Source organism: Pleurodeles waltl, chromosome 6 (genome assembly GCF_031143425.1).
Source record: "Pleurodeles waltl isolate 20211129_DDA chromosome 6, aPleWal1.hap1.20221129, whole genome shotgun sequence".
Lineage (NCBI taxonomy): Eukaryota > Metazoa > Chordata > Amphibia > Caudata > Salamandridae > Pleurodeles > Pleurodeles waltl.
In genome coordinates this window covers 1060039335-1060059021 of record NC_090445.1, presented here as the reverse complement: position 1 = coordinate 1060059021, position 19687 = coordinate 1060039335, and the positions used below count along the sequence as shown (strand labels likewise).

Below are 19687 nucleotides of genomic sequence, written 5' to 3'. Positions count from 1 at the left end.
CAACATAAGAGAATAATGTCTTGGAATTGCGTATAGGCCTTAAGTGTAGACTTCTTGTTTTTGACAGTCTTCGATAGTTCCAATTTGGGGGTTGTGGGTGTGTATTTTCCCCCCGTTAAGTGCACCGCCTTCTTGGCGATTTGGATCAAGAGAAACTTTAAGGATTGGTTGTTTTTGCGAGTGCCAACTCCCCTAAAAACCACCACCCTTGTATCTTTTTAAGGTAATGGACTGGCCTACATCAAAAGGTGTAACAACCGTGGGAAGGAAGAAAGCCTTAGTGTGCAACACCACTTTGTCAGGGTGCACAGACAAGAATGGAGGCTTGGAAGAAAGAGCTTGAAGCTCACTTACTCTGCGAGCAGAACTGATGGCAACAAGAAAGACAGTCTTGAAAGTGATGAGACGTAAAGGGCAATTGTGCATTAGCTCAAAGGGAGTACACATTGAGTAAGTAAGGACAAGATTAAGTTCCCACTGAGGCATGATCAGAGGGGTGGGAGGAAATAAATGGGTGAGACCTTTAAGGAATCTATTCACAATAGGAGACTTAAAGAGTGACGGCTGATCAGGTAGCCTAAGAAAGGCAGAAATGGCAGATAAATACCCTTTAAGGGTGCCCAAAGCATAGCCCTGCTGGTCCAAAGAAAGAATGAACAAAAGAACCTTACAGAGGGGATCAACAGATTTATTGGTACACCATGCTACAACTTTATGCCAACGACAGGCGTATACCGTTTTGGTGCAGGGACGCCTGGCTGCCCAGCTAACATCGCAGACTTTGGGTGGAAGATCAAAAGTAATCAACTGCCGCCGCTCAATCTCTATGCATAAAAGCGGAGATTGGACAGGTTTGGGTTGAGAACCGTCTTCTGTTGCTGCAACCAAAGATCCTCCCGAAGAGGCAGTGTGTGTGGAGGATCGGTGGCCATGCTCAATAGCTCTGTATACCATCCTCTCCATGCCCAGTCCAGAGCCACAAAGATGACTTGGGCCCGGTTGTTCCTGATCTTCTTGAGAACTCTGGGCAGAAGTGGTATAGGCAGAAAGGCGTAAACGAGGCTGGAGTTCCACTCGAGACTAAAAACGTCTCAGAGAGAGTGCCGCCTTCGAAACTCCAACATGCAAAACAGCTGACATTGCGCGTTCTCTGCGAGGCGAACAGATCTAACCAAGGCTCTCCCTACTGCTGAAAGAGACATTGCGCCTCCGGATGGAGACGCCATTTATGATCGGCTGTGCACGGATGGCTGAATTTGTCCGCTCTGGTGTTGAGAACCCGTCAGATGTTGAACCACCAGGGTAATGCCCTTATGTGCCAGCCATGTCCAGAGGCGTAGTGCCTCCTGACAAAAGGGTCCAGGACCCTACTCAGCCCGGTTTGTTGCAGGTAGGTGGCAGCAGTATTGTCTGTTAACACCTGCACTACTTTCCCTTTTGAGAGAGGGAAGAAATGCATTCAACGCAAGTCTGATCGCCTGGAGCTCCAGAAGATTGATATGGAGCCCAGACTCCGCCAGAGACCAGAGGCCTCTGATCTCTGCCACTCCCATGTGGTAGCCCCAACCCAGAAGTGACGCATCTGTCCCTTTGGATAGATATGGGTGGGGAAGGGAGAGGAATCTGCTGTGGATGCAATGCGGATTCAAAAGCCACCACTGCAGGTCTTTTGCAGTCCCCTCCAAGATCTGGACCATGTCGGAGAGATTCCCCTGATGCTGCACCCACTGGAACTTCAAGTCCCACTGCAGAGCCCGCGTATGTCATGTTGCATGTGTCACTAACAGGATGCAGGAACCTCAGAGTCAGTCTCACCGAAACCCAAGAGAGAGGCTGAAAGATTGGAATCATAGCCTGAATATTTTGGACTCGCTTTTCGGGAGGGTAAACCTGACGTTGCACTGTTTCCAGAACAGCTCTGATGAAAGGGAGCGTCTGAGGGGGAGTCAGGTGTGACTTCGGCACATTGATAGTGAACCCCAGCATGTGCAGGAGGCTCGCCGTAGTCTGAAGGTGGGAGACAACTTTCTGGGGCGAGTCCGCCTTCAACAGCCGAGGAGAGGTAGAGGAAGATTGAGACCCCTTCGTAGATGAGCTGCAACCACCGCCATCACTTTGTGAACATCCGAGGGGCGCTGGTAAGGCCGAAGGGGACTACAGTAAACTGACAGTGCTCGTGACATACCACGAATTGCAGGCAACGTCTGTGGGCAGCCAGGATGGGAATGCGGAAGTAAGCGTCCTGCAAGTCCAATGTTACCATCCAGTCTTCTGGGTCTAAGGCAGACAGGACCTAAGCCAGGGTGTGCATTTTGAATTTCTCCTTCATGAGGAAGTAGTTGAGGTCCAGAAGGTCTAGGATAGGATGTAAGCCCTTGTCCTTTTTAGCACCAGAAAGTAGCGGTAATAACAACCACAACCTACTTCTGGCACAGGGACGTTCTCTATGGCTCCCTTAGCCAAGAGAGCCGCAACTTCATGGCAGAGAAGTGCCAAATGATCCTCCGGAAGTTGGCTAACTGATGAAGGCATGGCTGGTGGGGCAGATTGGAAGGGGAGGGAATATCCCTTTTGAGCTATCTGCAAAAAAGCCACCTGTCCGCAGTGATGGATTCCCAGTTGGGCAAGTGATGGCAAATCCTGCCGCCAACTGGGTTGGAGTGAGGGGATGGACTAGGAGGGTTTGGAGGCGGCAGGGGTGGACTGGGCAGACCTCTGGTTCCCTGTCCCACACGGGATTCCACATCCCCAGCCATGCAGCGGCTGAACAGCATGGGTGGCACGGTTGCTGGGTGGGGGACGCGACAGGGAGCCCCTTTCGTGGCCACGAAAGGTGGACTCTTGGGTGTGAGGGGCAGCGGAAAGGCCAAGAGACTGAGCCATAGCTCAGGAGTCCTTAAATCTCTCCAAGGCCGAGCCCACCTTGTCTCCATAGAGCCAGGAGCCATCAAAGGGCATGTCCATGAGAGACTGTTGGACATCCCCCGAAAAAGTACGCAACCAGGCGTGGCGCCTCAGGGCCACCGTCGTAGCAACCGATCTGCCCAGAGAGTTGGTTGTGTCCAGGCCACATCTCTCCCATCGTGGACAGCTTGGGAGACAATAACACGGGCTTCCTCTTCTATCTGCGGCAGAACTAGCGTGAACGTATCACACAGAGAGTGGGTATAGCGGCCCAAAAGGCATGCGGTGTTCAGGGACTGCAGAGCAAGACTGGAGGAAGAAAACATCTTCTTCCCAAATTGTTCCAGCCTGTTTGATTCCCTATCTGGGAGTGTCGAAGGGAATGGGCCTTAGGAAGAGGAAGCCTGGATGACAAGACTCTCAGACGTGGGGTATTGGGACAGGAATTTAGGGTCATTCGGGGCGGGCCAATGGCGGTGTGCGATAGTCCTGTACACAGGAGCCCCTGTGTTGGGTCTGGACCAAGTACCCAAAAGGACATCCGTGAGGGCTTCATTGAATGGCAAAAGGGGCTCAGATGTGGAAGACCCTGGCTGAAGCACCTCCATCAGGAGATTGGACCTGACCTGTACAGTAGGTAGCTCAAGGCCAAGGACCTCAGCCTCCCTACTGACCACCATAGCGTATGTCGCCCCACCGCCATAGCCACGGTAGGAGGAGACAGCATGTCAGCGTCTGGAGAAGTGTCCAGTCCACTGGCCTCACCCAATTCCTGTGCCCTGTCCAAGGATGGGTCATCCTGGTATTCATAATGGTCCAGGGACCCCTCCAATCGTTCCCCGAATTCGTACCCATAGGGAAAAAGGTTGAATTCCGACCTGGAGTGAGCAGGTCCCATCGAAGACAGAGGTGGCGACGGCCGACGCTGCTCCGACTCCAGGTCACTGGGGATAAGGATCGGGTCAACTTCGATGGTGGGCACCACCGATGTCGGTAGCATGGACAATCGAACCGGCGCCAGGGAACGTCTCAGTGGTACGACTGTCGTCGGTGGAGATCTGTAAGTGGATCCAGAGGGGACCTGTAGGAGGCTGGCCTGGCTTGTAGTGGGTACCAAGGGGTACTTACACTCTTTGCCAGGTCCAGTTATCCCTTATTAGTGTAGAAGAGGTGTTTCTAGCAGCCTAGGCTGATAGAAGGTAGCTATAGCAGAGCAGCTTACGCTGAACTAGGAGAGATGCAAAGCTCCTACTATACCACTGGTGTCATATGCACAATATCATAAGAAAACACAATACACAGATATACTAAAATGAAAATGTCACTTACCCAGTGTACATCTGTTCGTGGCATCAGTCGCTGTAGATTCGCATGTTTTGCATAGCTCGCCATCTGGTGTTGGGCCGGAGTGTTACAAGTTGTTTTTCTTCGAAGAAGTCTTTCGAGTCACGGGACCGAGTGACTCCTCCTTTTGTCTCCATTGCGCATGGGCGTCGACTCCATCTTCGATTGTTTTTCCCCCACCGAGGGTGAGGTAGGAGTTGAATTGTAGTAATAGTGCCCATGCAATGGAGTGACTAAGTATGTACTTATTTAAGGTTGAAATGATATATATACAAATAGTTGAAGGTAACTTCCGAACTGCTACAGGCTCCCGGGGAGGCGGGTGGGCACATGCGAATCTACAGCGACTGATGCCACGAACAGATGTACACTGGGTAAGTGACATTTTCAGTTCGATGGTATCTGTCGCTGTAGATACGCATGTTTTGCATAGACTAGTAAGCAGTTATCTCCCCAAAAGCGGTGGCTCAGCCTGTAGGAGTGAAAGTAGTCTGAAACAATGTTCTTAATACGGCTTGACCTACTGTGGCTTGTTGTGCGGATAACACGTCTACACAGTAGTGCTTGGTGAATGTGTGAGGCGTAGACCATGTGGCTGCCTTACATATTTCTTGCATTGGGATGTTTCCTAGAAAGGCCATGGTAGCACCTTTCTTTCTGGTTGAGTGTGCCCTTGGTGTAATGGGCAGCTGTCGTTTAGCTTTAAGGTAGCAGATTTGGATGCATTTAACTATCCATCTGGCTATACCTTGTTTTGATATTGGGTTTCCTGCATGAGGTTTTTGAAATGCAATAAATAGTTGTTTAGTCTTTCTGATGTTCTTTGTTCTGTCAATGTAATACATTAATGCTCTTTTGACATCTAATGTATGTAGTGCCCTCTCAGCTACGGTATCTGGCTGTGGAAAGAACACTGGAAGTTCCACTGTTTGATTTAGATGGAACGGTGAAATAACCTTTGGTAAAAATTTTGGATTAGTCCTTAGGACGACCTTATTCTTGTGTAGTTGTATAAAAGGTTCTTGTATTGTAAACGCCTGAATCTCGCTTACTCTTCTTAGGGAAGTAATGGCGATGAGAAATGCAACCTTCCAGGTTAGGAACTGTATTTCGCAGGAGTGCATGGGTTCAAAAGGTGGACCCATAAGTCTAGTTAGGACAACATTTAGGTTCCATGAAGGAACAGGTGGTGTTCTTGGTGGTATAATTCTCTTAAGGCCCTCCATGAATGCTTTAATGACTGGTATCCTATATAGGGAAGTTGAATAGGTAGTCTGCAGGTATGCAGATATTGCTGCAAGGTGTATTTTAATGGAAGAGAAAGCCAGGTTAGATTTTTGTAAGTGAAGCAAGTAACCCACTACATGTTTTGGAGTCGTGTGTAATGGTTGGATTTGATTAATATGGCAGTAGCAAACAAACCTCTTCCATTTACTTGCATAGCAGTGCCTGGTGGATGGCCTTCTGGCTTGCTTTATGACTTCCATACATTCTTGGGTAAGTTGTAAGTGCCCGAATTCTAGGATTTCAGGAGCCAAATTGCTAGATTCAGCGATGCTGGATCTGGGTGTCTGATCTTTTGGTTGTGTTGTGTCAATAGATCTGGCCTGTTGGGCAATTTGATGTGGGGTACTACTGATAGGTCTAGCAGCGTTGTGTACCAGGGTTGCCTTGCCCAAGTTGGTGCTATTAATATGAGTTTGAGTTTGTTTTGACTGAGTTTGTTTACCAGATAAGGAAGGAGAGGGAGAGGAGGAAAAGCGTAAGCAAATATCCCTGACCAGTTCATCCATAGGGCATTGCCTTGGGACTGCTTGTGTGGGTATCTGGATGCGAAGTTTTGGCATTTTGCGTTCTCCTTCGTCGCAAACAAGTCTATTTGAGGTGTTCCCCAGAGTTTGAAATAGGTGTTCAGAATTTGGGGGTGAATTTCCCATTCGTGGACCTGTTGGTGATCTCGAGAGAGATTGTCTGTGAGTTGATTCTGAATCCCTGGTATAAATTGTGCTATTAGGCGAATTTGGTTGTGAATTGCCCAACGCCAAATTTTTTGTGCTAGCAGGCTTAACTGCGTGGAGTGTGTCCCCCCTTGTTTGTTTAGATAATACATTGTTGTCATGTTGTCTGTTTTGACGAGAATGTATTTGTGAACTATTATTGGTTGGAAAGCTTTTAGTGCTTGAAAAACTGCTAGCAGTTCTAGGTGATTTATATGCAGTTCTGTTTGATGTACGTTCCATTGTCCTTGTATGCTGTGTTGATCGAGGTGTGCTCCCCACCCCGTCATGGAAGCATCTGTTGTTATTACGTATTGTGGCACTGGGTCTTGGAAAGGCCGCCCTTTGTTTAAATTTATGTTGTTCCACCATAGAAGCGAGAGGTAAGTTTGGCGGTCTATTAACACCAGATCTAGAAGATGACCCTGTGCTTGTGACCACTGTGATGCTAGGCACTGTTGTAAGGGCCTCATGTGCAGTCTTGCGTTTGGGACAATGGCTATGCATGAAGACATCATGCCTAGGAGTTGTAATATCATCTTTGCTTGTATCTTTTGTGTTGGATACATGCGTTGTATGATGTTGTTGAAATTTTGGATTCTTTGGGGACTTGGCTACTCCTTTTGTTGAGTCTATTATGGCTCCTAGGTATTGTTGTACCTTGCACGGCAGAATGTTGGATTTCGTGAAGTTGACGGTGAACCCTAGTTTGAAGAGGGTTTGTATGATCTGATTTGTGTGGTTTGAGCACTCTATTAACGAATGGGCCTTGATTAGCCAGTCGTCTAGATATGGGAACACATGTATTTGCTGCCTTCTGATGTGTGCAGCGACTACTGCTAGACATTTGGTAAAGACTCTTGGTGCGGTTGTTAGTCCGAAAGGCAATACCTTGAATTGGTAATGTATTCCTTTGAATACAAACCTTAGGTATTTCCTGTGCGATGGGTGTATTGGTATATGGAAATACGCGTCTTTGAGGTCTAAAGTTGTCATGTAGTTTTAGCAATGGTAACACTTCTTGTAGTGTGACCATGTGAAAGTGGTCTGATTTGATGAATGTGTTTACTATTCTGAGGTCTAGGATTGGTCTCAGCGTTTTGTCCTTCTTTGGTATCAGAAAGTACAGTGAGTAAACTCCTGTGTTTATTTGTGTGTTTGGTACTAATTCGATTGCATTCTTCTGCAATAGTGCCTGCACTTCTATCTCCAGGAGATTGGAATGATGTTTTGTCAAATTTTGTGCTTTTGGTGGTATGTTTGGAGGGAATTGTAGAAATTCTATGCAATAACCATGTTGGATAATTGCTAGAACCCAAGTGTCTGTAGTGATTTCCTTCCATGCTTTGTAATAATGACCTATTCTTCCCCCCACTGGTGTTGTGTGGAGGGGGTGAGTGACATGTGAGTCACTGCTTAGTAGTAGGGGTTTTGGGGCTTTGAAATTTTCCCCTATTCCTAGGGAATTGCCCTCCTCTATATTGTCCCCGAAAACCTCCTCTGTACTGTCCCTGGTAACTGGACGGTGTTGCCTGTGAGGTGCTGGCTTGTGTGCCCTGACCCCGAAACCCCCCTCTAAAGGGTGTTTTACGGAATGTGCTGTAATTCCCTCTGCTCTGCGGGGAGTAGAGTGCGCCCATGGCTTTAGCAGTGTCCGTGTCCTTTTTGAGTTTCTCAATCGCTGTGTCCACTTCTGGACCGAACAGTTCTTTTTCGTTAAAAGGCATATTGAGAACTGCTTGCTGAATCTCTGGTTTAAATCCAGACGTTCGTAGCCATACATGCCTTCTGATAGTTACAGATGTATTAATTGTCCGTGCAGCTGTATCTGCAGCGTCCATGGAGGAGCGTATTTGGTTGTTTGAAATGTTCTGTCCCTCCTCAACCACTTTTTTTGCTCTCTTTTGTAGGTCCTTGGGCAGATGTTCAATGAGATGTTGCATCTCATCCCAATGGGCTCTGTCATAGCGCGCAAGTAGTGCCTGAGAGTTAGCGATGCGCCACTGGTTTGCAGCTTGTGCTGCGACTCTCTTACCAGCTGCATCGAACTTGCGGCATTCTTTATCTGGGGGTGGTGCATCTCCAGATGTGTGGGAGTTGGCCCTTTTCCTAGCTGCTCCTACAACGACAGAGTCTGGTGGCAGCTGTGTAGTGATGAAAACCGGGTCTGTAGGAGGCGCCTTATACTTTTTTTCCACTCTTGGTGTGATTGCCCTACTTTTGACCGGCTCCTTAAAGATTTCTTTTGCGTGCCGGAGCATACCAGGGAGCATAGGCAGGCTTTGGTATGAGCTGTGGGTGGAGGAGAGGGTGTTGAATAAAAAGTCATCCTCGACCTGTTCTGAGTGGAGGCTTACATTGTGAAATTGTGCTGCTCTAGCCACCACTTGAGAATATGCAGTGCTGTCCTCTGGTGGTGATGGCTTCGTAGGGTATGCCTCCGGGCTGTTATCTGACACTGGGGCGTCGTATAAGTCCCATGCGTCCTGATCTTGGTCACCCTGGCTCATGGTGGTGTGAGCTGGGGAATGTGATGGAGTTTGTGCTGGTGAGACATTAATTACAGGTGGAGGAGAGGGTGGTGGAGTAACCTTTTTCACCACCTTTGTTTGTGGTGTTTGTTCAGTTTGCAACTCCAATCTTCTCTTTCTTCTAATAGGGGGAAGGGTGCTTATTTTTCCTGTCCCCTCCTGTATGAAAATACGCTTTTGCGTATGGTCTACGTCAGTTGATTGTAGCTCTTCCTCAAACCTATGCTTTCGCATTTGGGAGGTTAGCGATTGCTCTTCTGTATAAGAGCCTGAAACTGGGTCGGTTGCAGTCTGTTTTGGCACCGAAACCCTGTCTGCATCTTTTTTCGGCTCCGAGGTGACTTTTTTCTTTTTCGGGGCCGAAACCTCTCGGCGTCGATCTTCGTCGGTGCCGCTGTCTCGGCGTCGAGCCGTGTCTACACCGGTATCTCGGTGTCGATGCTTGTCTCCAGCACTTTCTCGGTCCCGAGAAGGCTGCGTGCCGGTGTCTCGACCGGAGTCGGACGATCTCGGTACTGTTTGGGCCTTTTTCGGTGCCGACGGTGGGTCACCGAATTTATGGGTCGAGCCATGGCCTGGTGGCAGTGGCGTCCCCTGGGCCTTGTAAATCTTCTTCTGAGTGGTTTTCGACGTCTTACTCACGGTTTGTGTATCGTCGAATCCTTCGGAGTCCGATTCGTGGATCGAAAAGGTTCCTTCCTCTTCTTGTTCCTCGAACTCTCGGTGGGCTGTCGGCGCGGACGCCATCTGAAGTCTTCTGGCTCGACGGTCTCGGAGTGTTTTTCGGGACCGGAACGCACGACAGGCCTCGCAGGTGTCTTCACTGTGCTCAGGTGACAGGCACAGGTTACAGACCAAGTGTTGGTCTGTATAGGGGTATTTATTGTGGCATTTGGGACAGAAGCGGAACGGGGTCCGTTCCATCGGCGTTCTTCTGCACGCGGTCGGGCCGACCAGGCCCCGACGGGGGATCGAAAAACTACCCCGAAGGGCACCGGAGCTCTTCGATCTTTCGACGCGGTGTTGAATCTAACTACGCCGATCCCGAACGCAACAATACCGACGAAAATCTTCCGAAATTAGCTATCTTTCCGTTCCGAAACTCGGAGCGACAGGAACACGTCCGAACCCGATGGCGGAAAAAAAACAATCGAAGATGGAGTCGACGCCCATGCGCAATGGAGACAAAAGGAGGAGTCACTCGGTCCCGTGACTCGAAAGACTTCGAAGAAAAACAACTTGTAACACTCCGGCCCAACACCAGATGGCGAGCTATGCAAAACATGCGTATCTACAGCGACAGATGCCATCGAACATAAAGGTACTTTATTTTTATGACAATGTGCCAAAAGTACCTCAGTGAGTACCCTCAGTATGAGGATGCCAAATATACACAAGATATAGGTACACAATACCAAAAATATGCAGTAATAGCAAAAGGAAGTAATGCAAGCAGTGTCAAATTACAATGTATTGCAATAGGAGCACATAGGTATAGGGGCAACACAAACCATATACTCCAAAAGTGGAATGCGAATAACGTATGGACCCCAAACCTACGTGAGCTCGTAGAGGGTCGCTGGGACTGTAAGAAAACAGTGAGGGTTAGAAAAATAGCCCACCCCAAGACCCTGAAAAGTAGGTGTAAAGTGCACCTATATTCCCCAGAGAGCACAGAAGTCGTGATAGGGGATTTCTGCAAGAAAGACCAACACCAGCAATGCAACCAAAGTGGATTTCCAGACGAGAGTACCTGTGGAACAAGGGGACCAAGTCCAAGAGTCGCGACAAATTCGAGATTGGGCAGATGCCCAGGAAATGCCAGCTGAGGGTGCAAAGAAGCTGCCACCGGATGGTAGAAGCTGTGGATTCTGCAAGAACGAAGAGGGCTAGAAACTTCCCCTTTGGAGAATGGATGTCCCACGTCGTGAAGAAGCTTGCAGAGGTGTTCCCACGCAGAAAGACCGCAAACAAGCCTTGCTAGCTGCAAGGGTCGCGGTTAGGGTTTTTGGATGCTGCTGTGGCCCAGGAGGGACCAGGATGTCGCCACTTGGATGAGGAGACAGAGGGGGCGCCCAGCAAGTCAAGGAGCCCTCACAGAAGCAGGCGGCACCCGCAGAAGTACCGGAACAGGCATTTGGAAGAGGACTGAACCGGAGCTCACCCGAAGACACAAAAGGGACTCCCACGATGCCGGAGGACAACTCAGGAGGTTGTGCACTTCAGGTTAGAGTGTCGGGGACCCAGGGTTGGCTGTGCACAAAGGAAATCCTGGAAGAGTGCAGAGGAGCCGGAGCAGCTGCAAATCACGCAGTACCCAGCAATGCAGTCTAGCGTGGGGAGGCAAGGACTTACCTCCACCAAACTTGGACTGAAGAGTCACTGGACTGTGGGAGTCACTTGGACAGAGTTGCTGAGTTCCAGGGACCACGCTCGTTGTGCTGAGAGGGGATCCAGAGGACCGGTGATGCAGTCTTTTGTTGCCTGCGGTTGCAGGGGAAGATTCCGTCGACCCACGGGAGATTTCTTCAGAGCTCCTAGTGCAGAGAGGAGGCAGGCTACCCCCAGAGCATGCACCACCAGGAAAACAGTCGAGAAGGCGACAGGATCAGCGATACAAGGTTGCAGTAGTCGTCTTTGCTACTTTGTTGCGGTTTTGCAGGCGTCCTGAGCAGTCAGCGGTCGATCCTTTGGCAGAAGGTGAAGAGAGAGATGCAGAGGAACTCTGATGAGCTCTTGCATTCGTTATCTAAAGAATTCCCCAAAGCAGAGACCCTAAATAGCCAGAAAAGGAGGTTTGGCTACTTAGGAAGGAGGATAGGCTAGCAACACAGGCAAGAGCCTATCAGGAGGAGTCTCTGACGTCACCTGCTGGCACTGGCCACTCAGAGCAGTCCAATGTGCCAGCAGCACCTCTGTTTCCAAGATGGCAGAGGTCTGGAGCACACTGGAGGAGCTCTGGGCACCTCCCCTGGGAGGTGCAGGTTAGGGGAGTGGTCACTCCCCTTTCCTTTGTCCAGTTTCGCGCCAGAGCAGGGCTGGGGGATCCCTGAACCGGTGTAGACTGGCTTATGCAGAGATGGGCACCATCTGTACCCATCAAAGCATTTCCAGAGGCTGGGGAAGGCTACTCCTCCCCAGCCCTGACACCTTTTTCCAAAGGGAGAGGGTGTAACACCCTCTCTCTGAGGAAGTCCTTTGTTCTGCCTTCCTGGGCCAAGCCTGGCTGGACCCCAGGAGGGCAGAAACCTGTCTGAGGGGTTGACAGCAGCAGCAGCTGTGGTGAAACCCCGGGAAAGGTAGTGTGGCAGTACCCGGGTCTGTGCTAGAGACCCGGGGGATCATGGAATTGTCTCCCAATGCCAGGATGGTATTGGGGTGACAATTCCATGATCTTAGACATGTTACATGGCCATGTTCGGAGTTACCATTGTGACGCTATACATAGGTAGTGACTTATGTATAGTGCATGCGTGTAATGGTGTCCCCGCACTCACAAAGTCCGGGGAATTTGCCCTGAACGATGTGGGGGCACCTTGGCTAGTGCCAGGGTGCCCACACACTAAGTAACTTGCCACCCAACCTTCACCAGGTGAGGGTTAGACATATAAGTGACTTATAAGTTACTTAAGTGCAGTGTAAAATGGCTGTGAAATAATGTGGGCATTATTTCACTCAGGCTGCAGTGGCAGGCCTGTGTAAGAATTGTCAGAGCTCCCTATGGGTGGCAAAATAAATGCTGTAGCCCATAGGGATCTCCTGGAACCCCAATTCCCTGGGTACCTCAATACCATATACTAGGGAATTATAAGGGTGTTCCAGTATGCGAATGTGAATTGGTGAAATTGGTCACTAGCCTGTTAGTGACAATTTAGAAAGCAGAGAGAGCATAACCACTGAGGTTCTGGTTAGCAGAGCCTCAATGAGACAGTTAGTCATCACACAGGGAACACATACAGGGCACACTTATGAGCACTGGGGCACTGGCTGGCAGGGTCCCAGTGACACATACACTAAAACAACATATATCCAGTGAAATATGGGGGTAACATGCCAGGCAAGATGGTACTTTCCTACAGGACCTCAGTGGCCGAAGCCACTGGTGCGAAACCCAAAGGCCCGTGTCTGAACCCCTTGGGCCTGAAGGCGCTGTACCGGGGTCGGTCCACCCAAAAATGAGGGGCACGGCCTCATAAATATCCTTTATTCGGGTAGGGGTTGCTCCAACTCCCAGAAATTCGGGGAAGCGCGGAGCAGACCCAGAAGCAGGCTCCGAAGACGGAGGCCCCGAGCATCAACGCTCCTCCTGCGTCGCATCAGCTGAGCGACGGAGTGAAGATGAAGGGCGACAGGACCGCTTTGACTTCTTCTTCTTCTACTTCTTACATGTGCCAAAAGACTTGAGAAGAAGAATGGTGGTAGCTCCGCGAACTGTCTCGAGACCTTCCTCTCAAACGAGACTGGGACCTACGCAGAGTCGAGCGCTGGGTTGCCATGAGCTTGAGGGACTGCTCTCTAAAGGCCTTTGGGTGCATGGCCAGGCACTCGGAGCACGACTTTGGGTCGTGGTCGCGCTGCAAGCACTACAAACAGACCCGATGCGGATCCGTCACCGACATCATGTGGTGACAGTACTTGCACGGCTCGAAACCGGTCTTCGGGGACATCTCGACCCAACAAAAACTCACCCAAAAAAAACTCGACAAAATGGTCGAACTCGGTCGAAAAGAGACTAGGGTAGCTCTCTCGATGTGCTAGGTATCATCTTCATACAGATATGTAGTAGTGTTGAAATTTTGAAAGGAATATTGCAATGGTAAAACAAAGAGATTTGAAAGATGGAGCTGATCCTAAAGCCCCCACCCCAAAGAAAGGGCTCAACATCTCATGACAATGAGCCAAGGTAAACCTGTTGAGTTCTTTTAGTTAAAAAACAAAAACAAAAAATAGAACTGCCTCTTTTAACAAAGCTAATAATCTAGTTGCAAACAAAGCCTTCTTTCACAATCCTCAAAAGATGCTCTCTCTGAATCACAGGCAGGAAGGGGGCTACATGATGGACACACTTTCAGAAAGATCGTTCATCTCCTCCCGAAAGTGCCGTAGACTAGCCTCACTCATTGTAGGGGATGAGTCGCTTCTTTGATTCTGTGGCATAGATACAAGAAACTGTCTGGTGGAGTAGTGCTCAGTGCCCAATCAGGGATTCAGAATATTATATTTGACAGGGAGAACTGGCTTCAGTTCTCAAAGTTTCCTTTCTTGCTAGTGAAGTTCAGCAGCAGAACTAGAATGGGCAACGTACTGGGTTGCAGTAGAGAGGGAAACCCATGGAACAAGTAGTGGAAGGGGTCTCTGGTTTGCAGACTGAACAACATTACAGATATCTCAGGTTGCAGAGTATGTGTGGATATATAGAGAGTAGCTGATGCCCTGACCGTCATGCTGAAATGTTAGTGATGTTATCAGCAGGAAAAAAAATCTTAGAACAAAATCACACATGACCTTCTGAAATTTACACCTCTTTTGTATCCAATGTCTGAAATCACTTTTTGGGTATTCTAGGAACATGACCTTTTCCTTGATATTAAGATTATATACCACAGATATATTGTGGCTGAAAGAATCAACATCAAACAAGTTGCAGGTGTTGAAGTAGCTCATTGGTTGCTTTGGGGCCCTGATTTCCATGAAGAAGATCTGAAGCTTCTAAAAGAATGTTCACTTTGGCCTTAAATTTCATTTCCATCCTGTCATCCCGTCTCCTAAATGACACTTCCTGACAAATTGAGAGAGTTTCTCAATGCCAGACAAAGTACACGGACCATGTGGTCATACTTCTTGGTTACTTTCACAATACATACAAGGAAAACTGTAACTAAACTACATACTAGGACACTGAAGCGGCCTGGCTGAACTAAAAGGGACAGATCTCTCTTCTACATTTAGGCCTCCTGCCAACCCATTCTTTTATTATACTTTATGTCCCCCAAATAAATGGTTACAAATGTAAAACGTAGCACAGATGTATTTTTAATAATTAGCTTATTTGGAAACTGACTAAACATGTACAGTCATATAGCCAGGTTAATTACATTTAAAGAAAACAACACTTGTGTTTAGTATTTTAAGATGCCAAACATGGGCAGGTGTATTCAGTGCTTATGAGGTTTAATGAGACTTGCACGAAGGAGAAACACACTTTCGTAGTATACAAAAACAAGGAGGGGGGGGGGTTAAAGTAGATTTTAAATGCTGTGTTTTGATAACAGGAAAAACAGGTTTACAGGCAAATGATATAACTAAATGCAAAAAATGATTAAGAACTGTCAAATTACCTGACAAATTTTCTCCATTCTTCTACAAAGAACTGGGACACAACGTAGAGTGCATCAATCTCCTGTAAGCAGATGTCATTTGAAAATAATGTGATATCAAACGGGCTTTCAGACATTTTGTCATTATGCCTTTCTATCCTCAATCCATGAATACTCTCTGGCTTATGTTCTATCATATAAAACAAAAGGACAATGTCCTCTAGTGAGACTTTCTTTCACAATAAATGCACGGCTAGGAAAATAGGTGATGATTAAAGAAACAATATTCAATGAGCAAGAGCGGATTTGAGGGGTGAAATTTCCACTATGGACAGCTTGGCTCATGGCTCAGTAAGGTGACGACACAAGCAATTTGGATTTGAGCATTTGACAGAAAGTAAACATTTTATTTGTAGTCTCTAACACAGTTAAATAAACTTAACTCATCAGCACTGTGCAGCATTCGTACATATGTACATCAATTTTAAATGAATACAAACAGATGGACAGTTAAGCATTGGTTCCAGCAAATAAGCATACATTCAATAGTTTGAGGTAACTAAATGTCCAGCAAAAAACGGATGTCTGATAATGCAAACCGACATATCCCCAAACCACTTGACTTACCACTGTCCCTAAACCCTCAATAAGGGTTGGAACCCTTGTGACAGCAACTCAAACTCCAATGATAGTCCGATATGAAAGCAATGATTTCCAGATATATAAAAACCTAGCTAGGAACCCATGATTTTCTAATGCAGTTAACTCCCTTGCTCATTAAGAATAAAATTCAATTTAGACGTGAAAGTTACTTACTTGTAAATCTTCGTTTCAAATGTAGGAGTCTTCTTTGAAGCCATGAATGTTTTTCCCACCCACATGCAGGGATCCTGAAACAATTCAAATCATGTAAAGAATCACAAGTAACAGATTAGAATCCTCAATAAGGGAAGAAAGATAGCTTACAGAAATAGATTGGAGGGCAGACTGATCACCTACTACACCTGTACTAGCATTAGAGCCTACTTCAATGGAAGATGCTGCAATGATGTTATATACATGCTCAAAGGCAGAGCCATCAGTTTTGATAAGACTAGGGTTAGCTCCCATGAAGGAGGGCAAGCTTCATGCAGAAGGCAGCCATCCAAGGTGGGCATATGATCTTTACCCTTCTAAACACTCTCTGAAAACATGAATTATAAATAAAGATCTTTGAAGAACACATCTCCTGTAAGAGAGTGTTGCAGCTTTGGTTGAACAAGCGGGAGAAGATATGGCACAATCGTGGCTACCTGACAGTAAACTAGATTGTAGTGATGAAAACAGAACTATACTGAGAATCTTTCCCATTTAAAGGCAGAAGAAGCCGTTGCAGATGGCCTTTTAGCCTTTTTTCAAATATGTCCATGTAAGCAGATATCTGTGCAATCTTAGGAGCTATGCTGCCAAATTTAATAATGTAATGTCGGGGTGGTACAGTTGGACTGTCATCCTGGCAGACTGTTTGTCTCTGCCACTCCGAGGCTATTAGGATCATCTTGGCATTTCACTATTTATAGGTTATCTGTACTGCTGCTATTAGAGGACTTTAATGAAAAGGAAAAAGCATAAAGCTTTTTGTAGACCTGGAAGATGTATAGCCAGAACTGACAGATTCCTCACTCGAAGCCATTTTAAGCTTGACTGGGCTGCCAGAGAAAGAACCATGGACCTGGTGTCCTCTTGCTTGCTGAGATAATGCATTGTGATCGTACTGTCATTCTGAATCAGTTAATAGTTCCTTCCTGCGAATGGGTTCTCACCACATCAAAGATCTGCCTGTGACAACTGTTTGGTTTGCAAGGCCTGGGTGAACTGGCTGAATAGATTGGACCTATTACATCGGCGAGGAAGACATTGCTTTGCTGGAAGAGACAGAAAAGGCTCATCTTACTAGCTGTCCTTCCACTGTGAATACTGATCTTCCAGACATTCCAGTACAGTTCTCTTATACATCCTTACATTTCGTACAATTCAGATGCAAGAGACAATCTGCCCTAAAAGGGAGGCAATCTGGCAAGCTGTTGAAGTCATGGTTCTTTAACACAGAATACATTTCTGGAAAATGGAAAACACTCTCCTCTCCTAAATAAACACTTCTCATTTTGATTTAAAGTTTGCCCCCAGATACTTCACAGTGTAGGCTTGCGCTTTTTTGGACTTATGAATATTTGTCTGGAGCCTGAGATGGTGAATTGAGACTCCATCATGGTGAAGAGCTTTTTCTGCAGAATGACGTTTTATTAGCTAGTTGTTGGCAGACGAATACTCTATTTGGAAGGAAGGCTGCCACCAATGCCTGAAACTTGAAAAGGTCAGTGGGTTTGAATTTAAATTGTAGGGAAGAATATTGTACTGATAGTGTGCTTTGCATACAATGAGTCTTAAAACTGTAATGTGCTTCCTTATTAATTGTATGCACAAGTATATATCTTGCTGATCCAGTGTACACATTCAATCTTCCCTTACTGAGTTGCGGAAAAAATTGATGAGGGGCTAGTACTCAAACCTTTTCTTTTGGGACAAGCTTGAGACCTAATATAGGCTTGAATTCTTCCTTGAGAGATCTTTGGCACACCAAAATATAAATCAATACATTTTCCACTTTGGGACTGACAAAACAGCTCTAATGCACATCTATTTTTAAAAATTCAAGCTTCCATTCTTAAGCAGTGCAGCTGGTGCTCTGATTTAGCGTTTGGAGAAATGGATGTTGGTGGCAACTTGAAGCAAACTGTGTAACTTTTTTGTATGATGTTCAAAACCCATAATTCATTGGCAATGGTTTTCCATTCTCAGAGGTGCTTTGATGTATTTCCTCTATTGGAGTGGCACACAGAGAAGAGGAAGTGATGCAGTCATTGTCCGGCATGAGGCGGCGCTTTGCCAGATGAGGAAGACTGATGTTGTAGGTATTCTCCTCTCTCTCTGGACGATCTCCTGTAGTAAAATGAGCTTGGTTTTTATAGGGCGCTGAGGAACTGGTTAGAGATCAGCATCACTTCTTTGGCTATCTGTGAATTTGTGTTTCCTTTCTTTCAGGAGCTCACCAGGGAAGCTTTGTAAGAATTCCCACATTACTTCATCATATCTTCCTAACAGTGCTTTGAGCTAGCTACTACTTTAGAGGCTGTAGGAGTGGTAACACACACCTTTCTGCCAACTGCATACATACGCTTACAGCCCTTGAAAGGAGAAACTGATATTTTATGTGCAGGTGTGTACTTCTACCTGACCGTAGGTGCAATCACTGAATCTTGTTTCAGTACTCGGAGTAGGCATTTGGCATCCTAATCTGGTGCTTTATGTTTTTATGAGCCTTTGAGTAGCAGCATTCTCGGTTGCTAAAGAGAAAAAACGCTCTTGCACATACTCTGCAAAACCTGGGACCAAAGGAAGCAATGTTCTGGATGAGGCACATGGCTCAATGAACACCAACACTGATGCTCTTGTGACTTCCAATGGAATGTTCAATTTTGTTGCGACTCTGACCAGCACATTTTGGGAGGTGCTAATGAAATCTATTGGTAAAGATCTTGGTGGAACAGGTTGGTGAATAAGAAGTAGATATACTTGTGTCTGAGCCTAAAGCGTCATCAGTAAAAGGTGAATAAGACTGATTTCTCGTGGAACTACTTCCTCTGGATGTCCTGTAGGCTGAGAATTAGGCAAATGGACCTCACATATGAACAGACAGAGGAAAACATTGGGGGCGTCTATTGGACAGGCATCTTCCTGAACAAAGACACTGAGGTGTTGAAAAGGCTCCTGAAAACAATCCGTACCTGAAACAATCATTTGAGGAAGGTTTAGTGGTAGAAAAGTGTTCACTTGAAAAGGACACAGAGCCCGATGTCTAGTGTGAGAGTGAGAAGCCACTATCGCCAATTAACAGATTTATGATCTTTTTGACGTTAAGTATTGTGAAGTGGTCTTTGATGGCAACTGTTTCAAGGTAAAGTTTTCATAGCTGAGTGGTGTTTCTTAGTTGAATGCATCAAGTTTGACTGAAAATGTTTCATCTATGAAGCAGGAATCATTACTGATGCCTCATGTTTGCTCTTGGGGTTGCCGCTGATCCCACACTAGAGGCTGTACTTGATGGTTAACATGTCATGGTCGTGCTGTGGAAAAATAGTTTCTCACCCTTCGTGCAACCACTGTTCATTTGACATCAGGACAACCATATTGAATATGGCATCCATTTTGTGAGTGTTTTAAACACCCCGTCGCAGAGGAAATAGGCAGAAAAAGATGCAGCTTGAAAGCAGCTACATCGTGCAATATGCCTAAGGCCGAATACCAGACCGACCACATACCTGCGGTTAAGCCAATTTTGAGAAAAACTAATTTCCACGAAATAACCTGCAATTGGAACAAGGTCATACCTGCCATTTACTACACACTATTATACGCTTCAGCTGTTTGCACATTTTTGTTTGTAAGCAATTTCCCACTCCTCTCCCCTGAGGCATACAAATGTTTTTATACCTAACTAGTGTAAAATGATTGAACCTCTGCCATTTGTTTGCATGTCGTAGAAAAATATATAAAA

The 19687-nt window shown here is 46.7% G+C and overlaps 1 protein-coding gene across 2 annotated transcripts in view; it reads right to left on the bottom strand.

Annotated features, from left to right (window-relative positions):
* Positions 1-19687, bottom strand: part of USP48 (ubiquitin specific peptidase 48) — a 774242-nt gene that overhangs the window by 295572 nt on the left and 458983 nt on the right. For both annotated transcript variants that reach the window (XM_069240019.1, XM_069240020.1), the window contains exon 18: positions 15115-15176. In XM_069240019.1, the coding sequence (XP_069096120.1) occupies positions 15115-15176 (62 nt within the window). The remainder of the gene's footprint in view (positions 1-15114; positions 15177-19687) is intronic.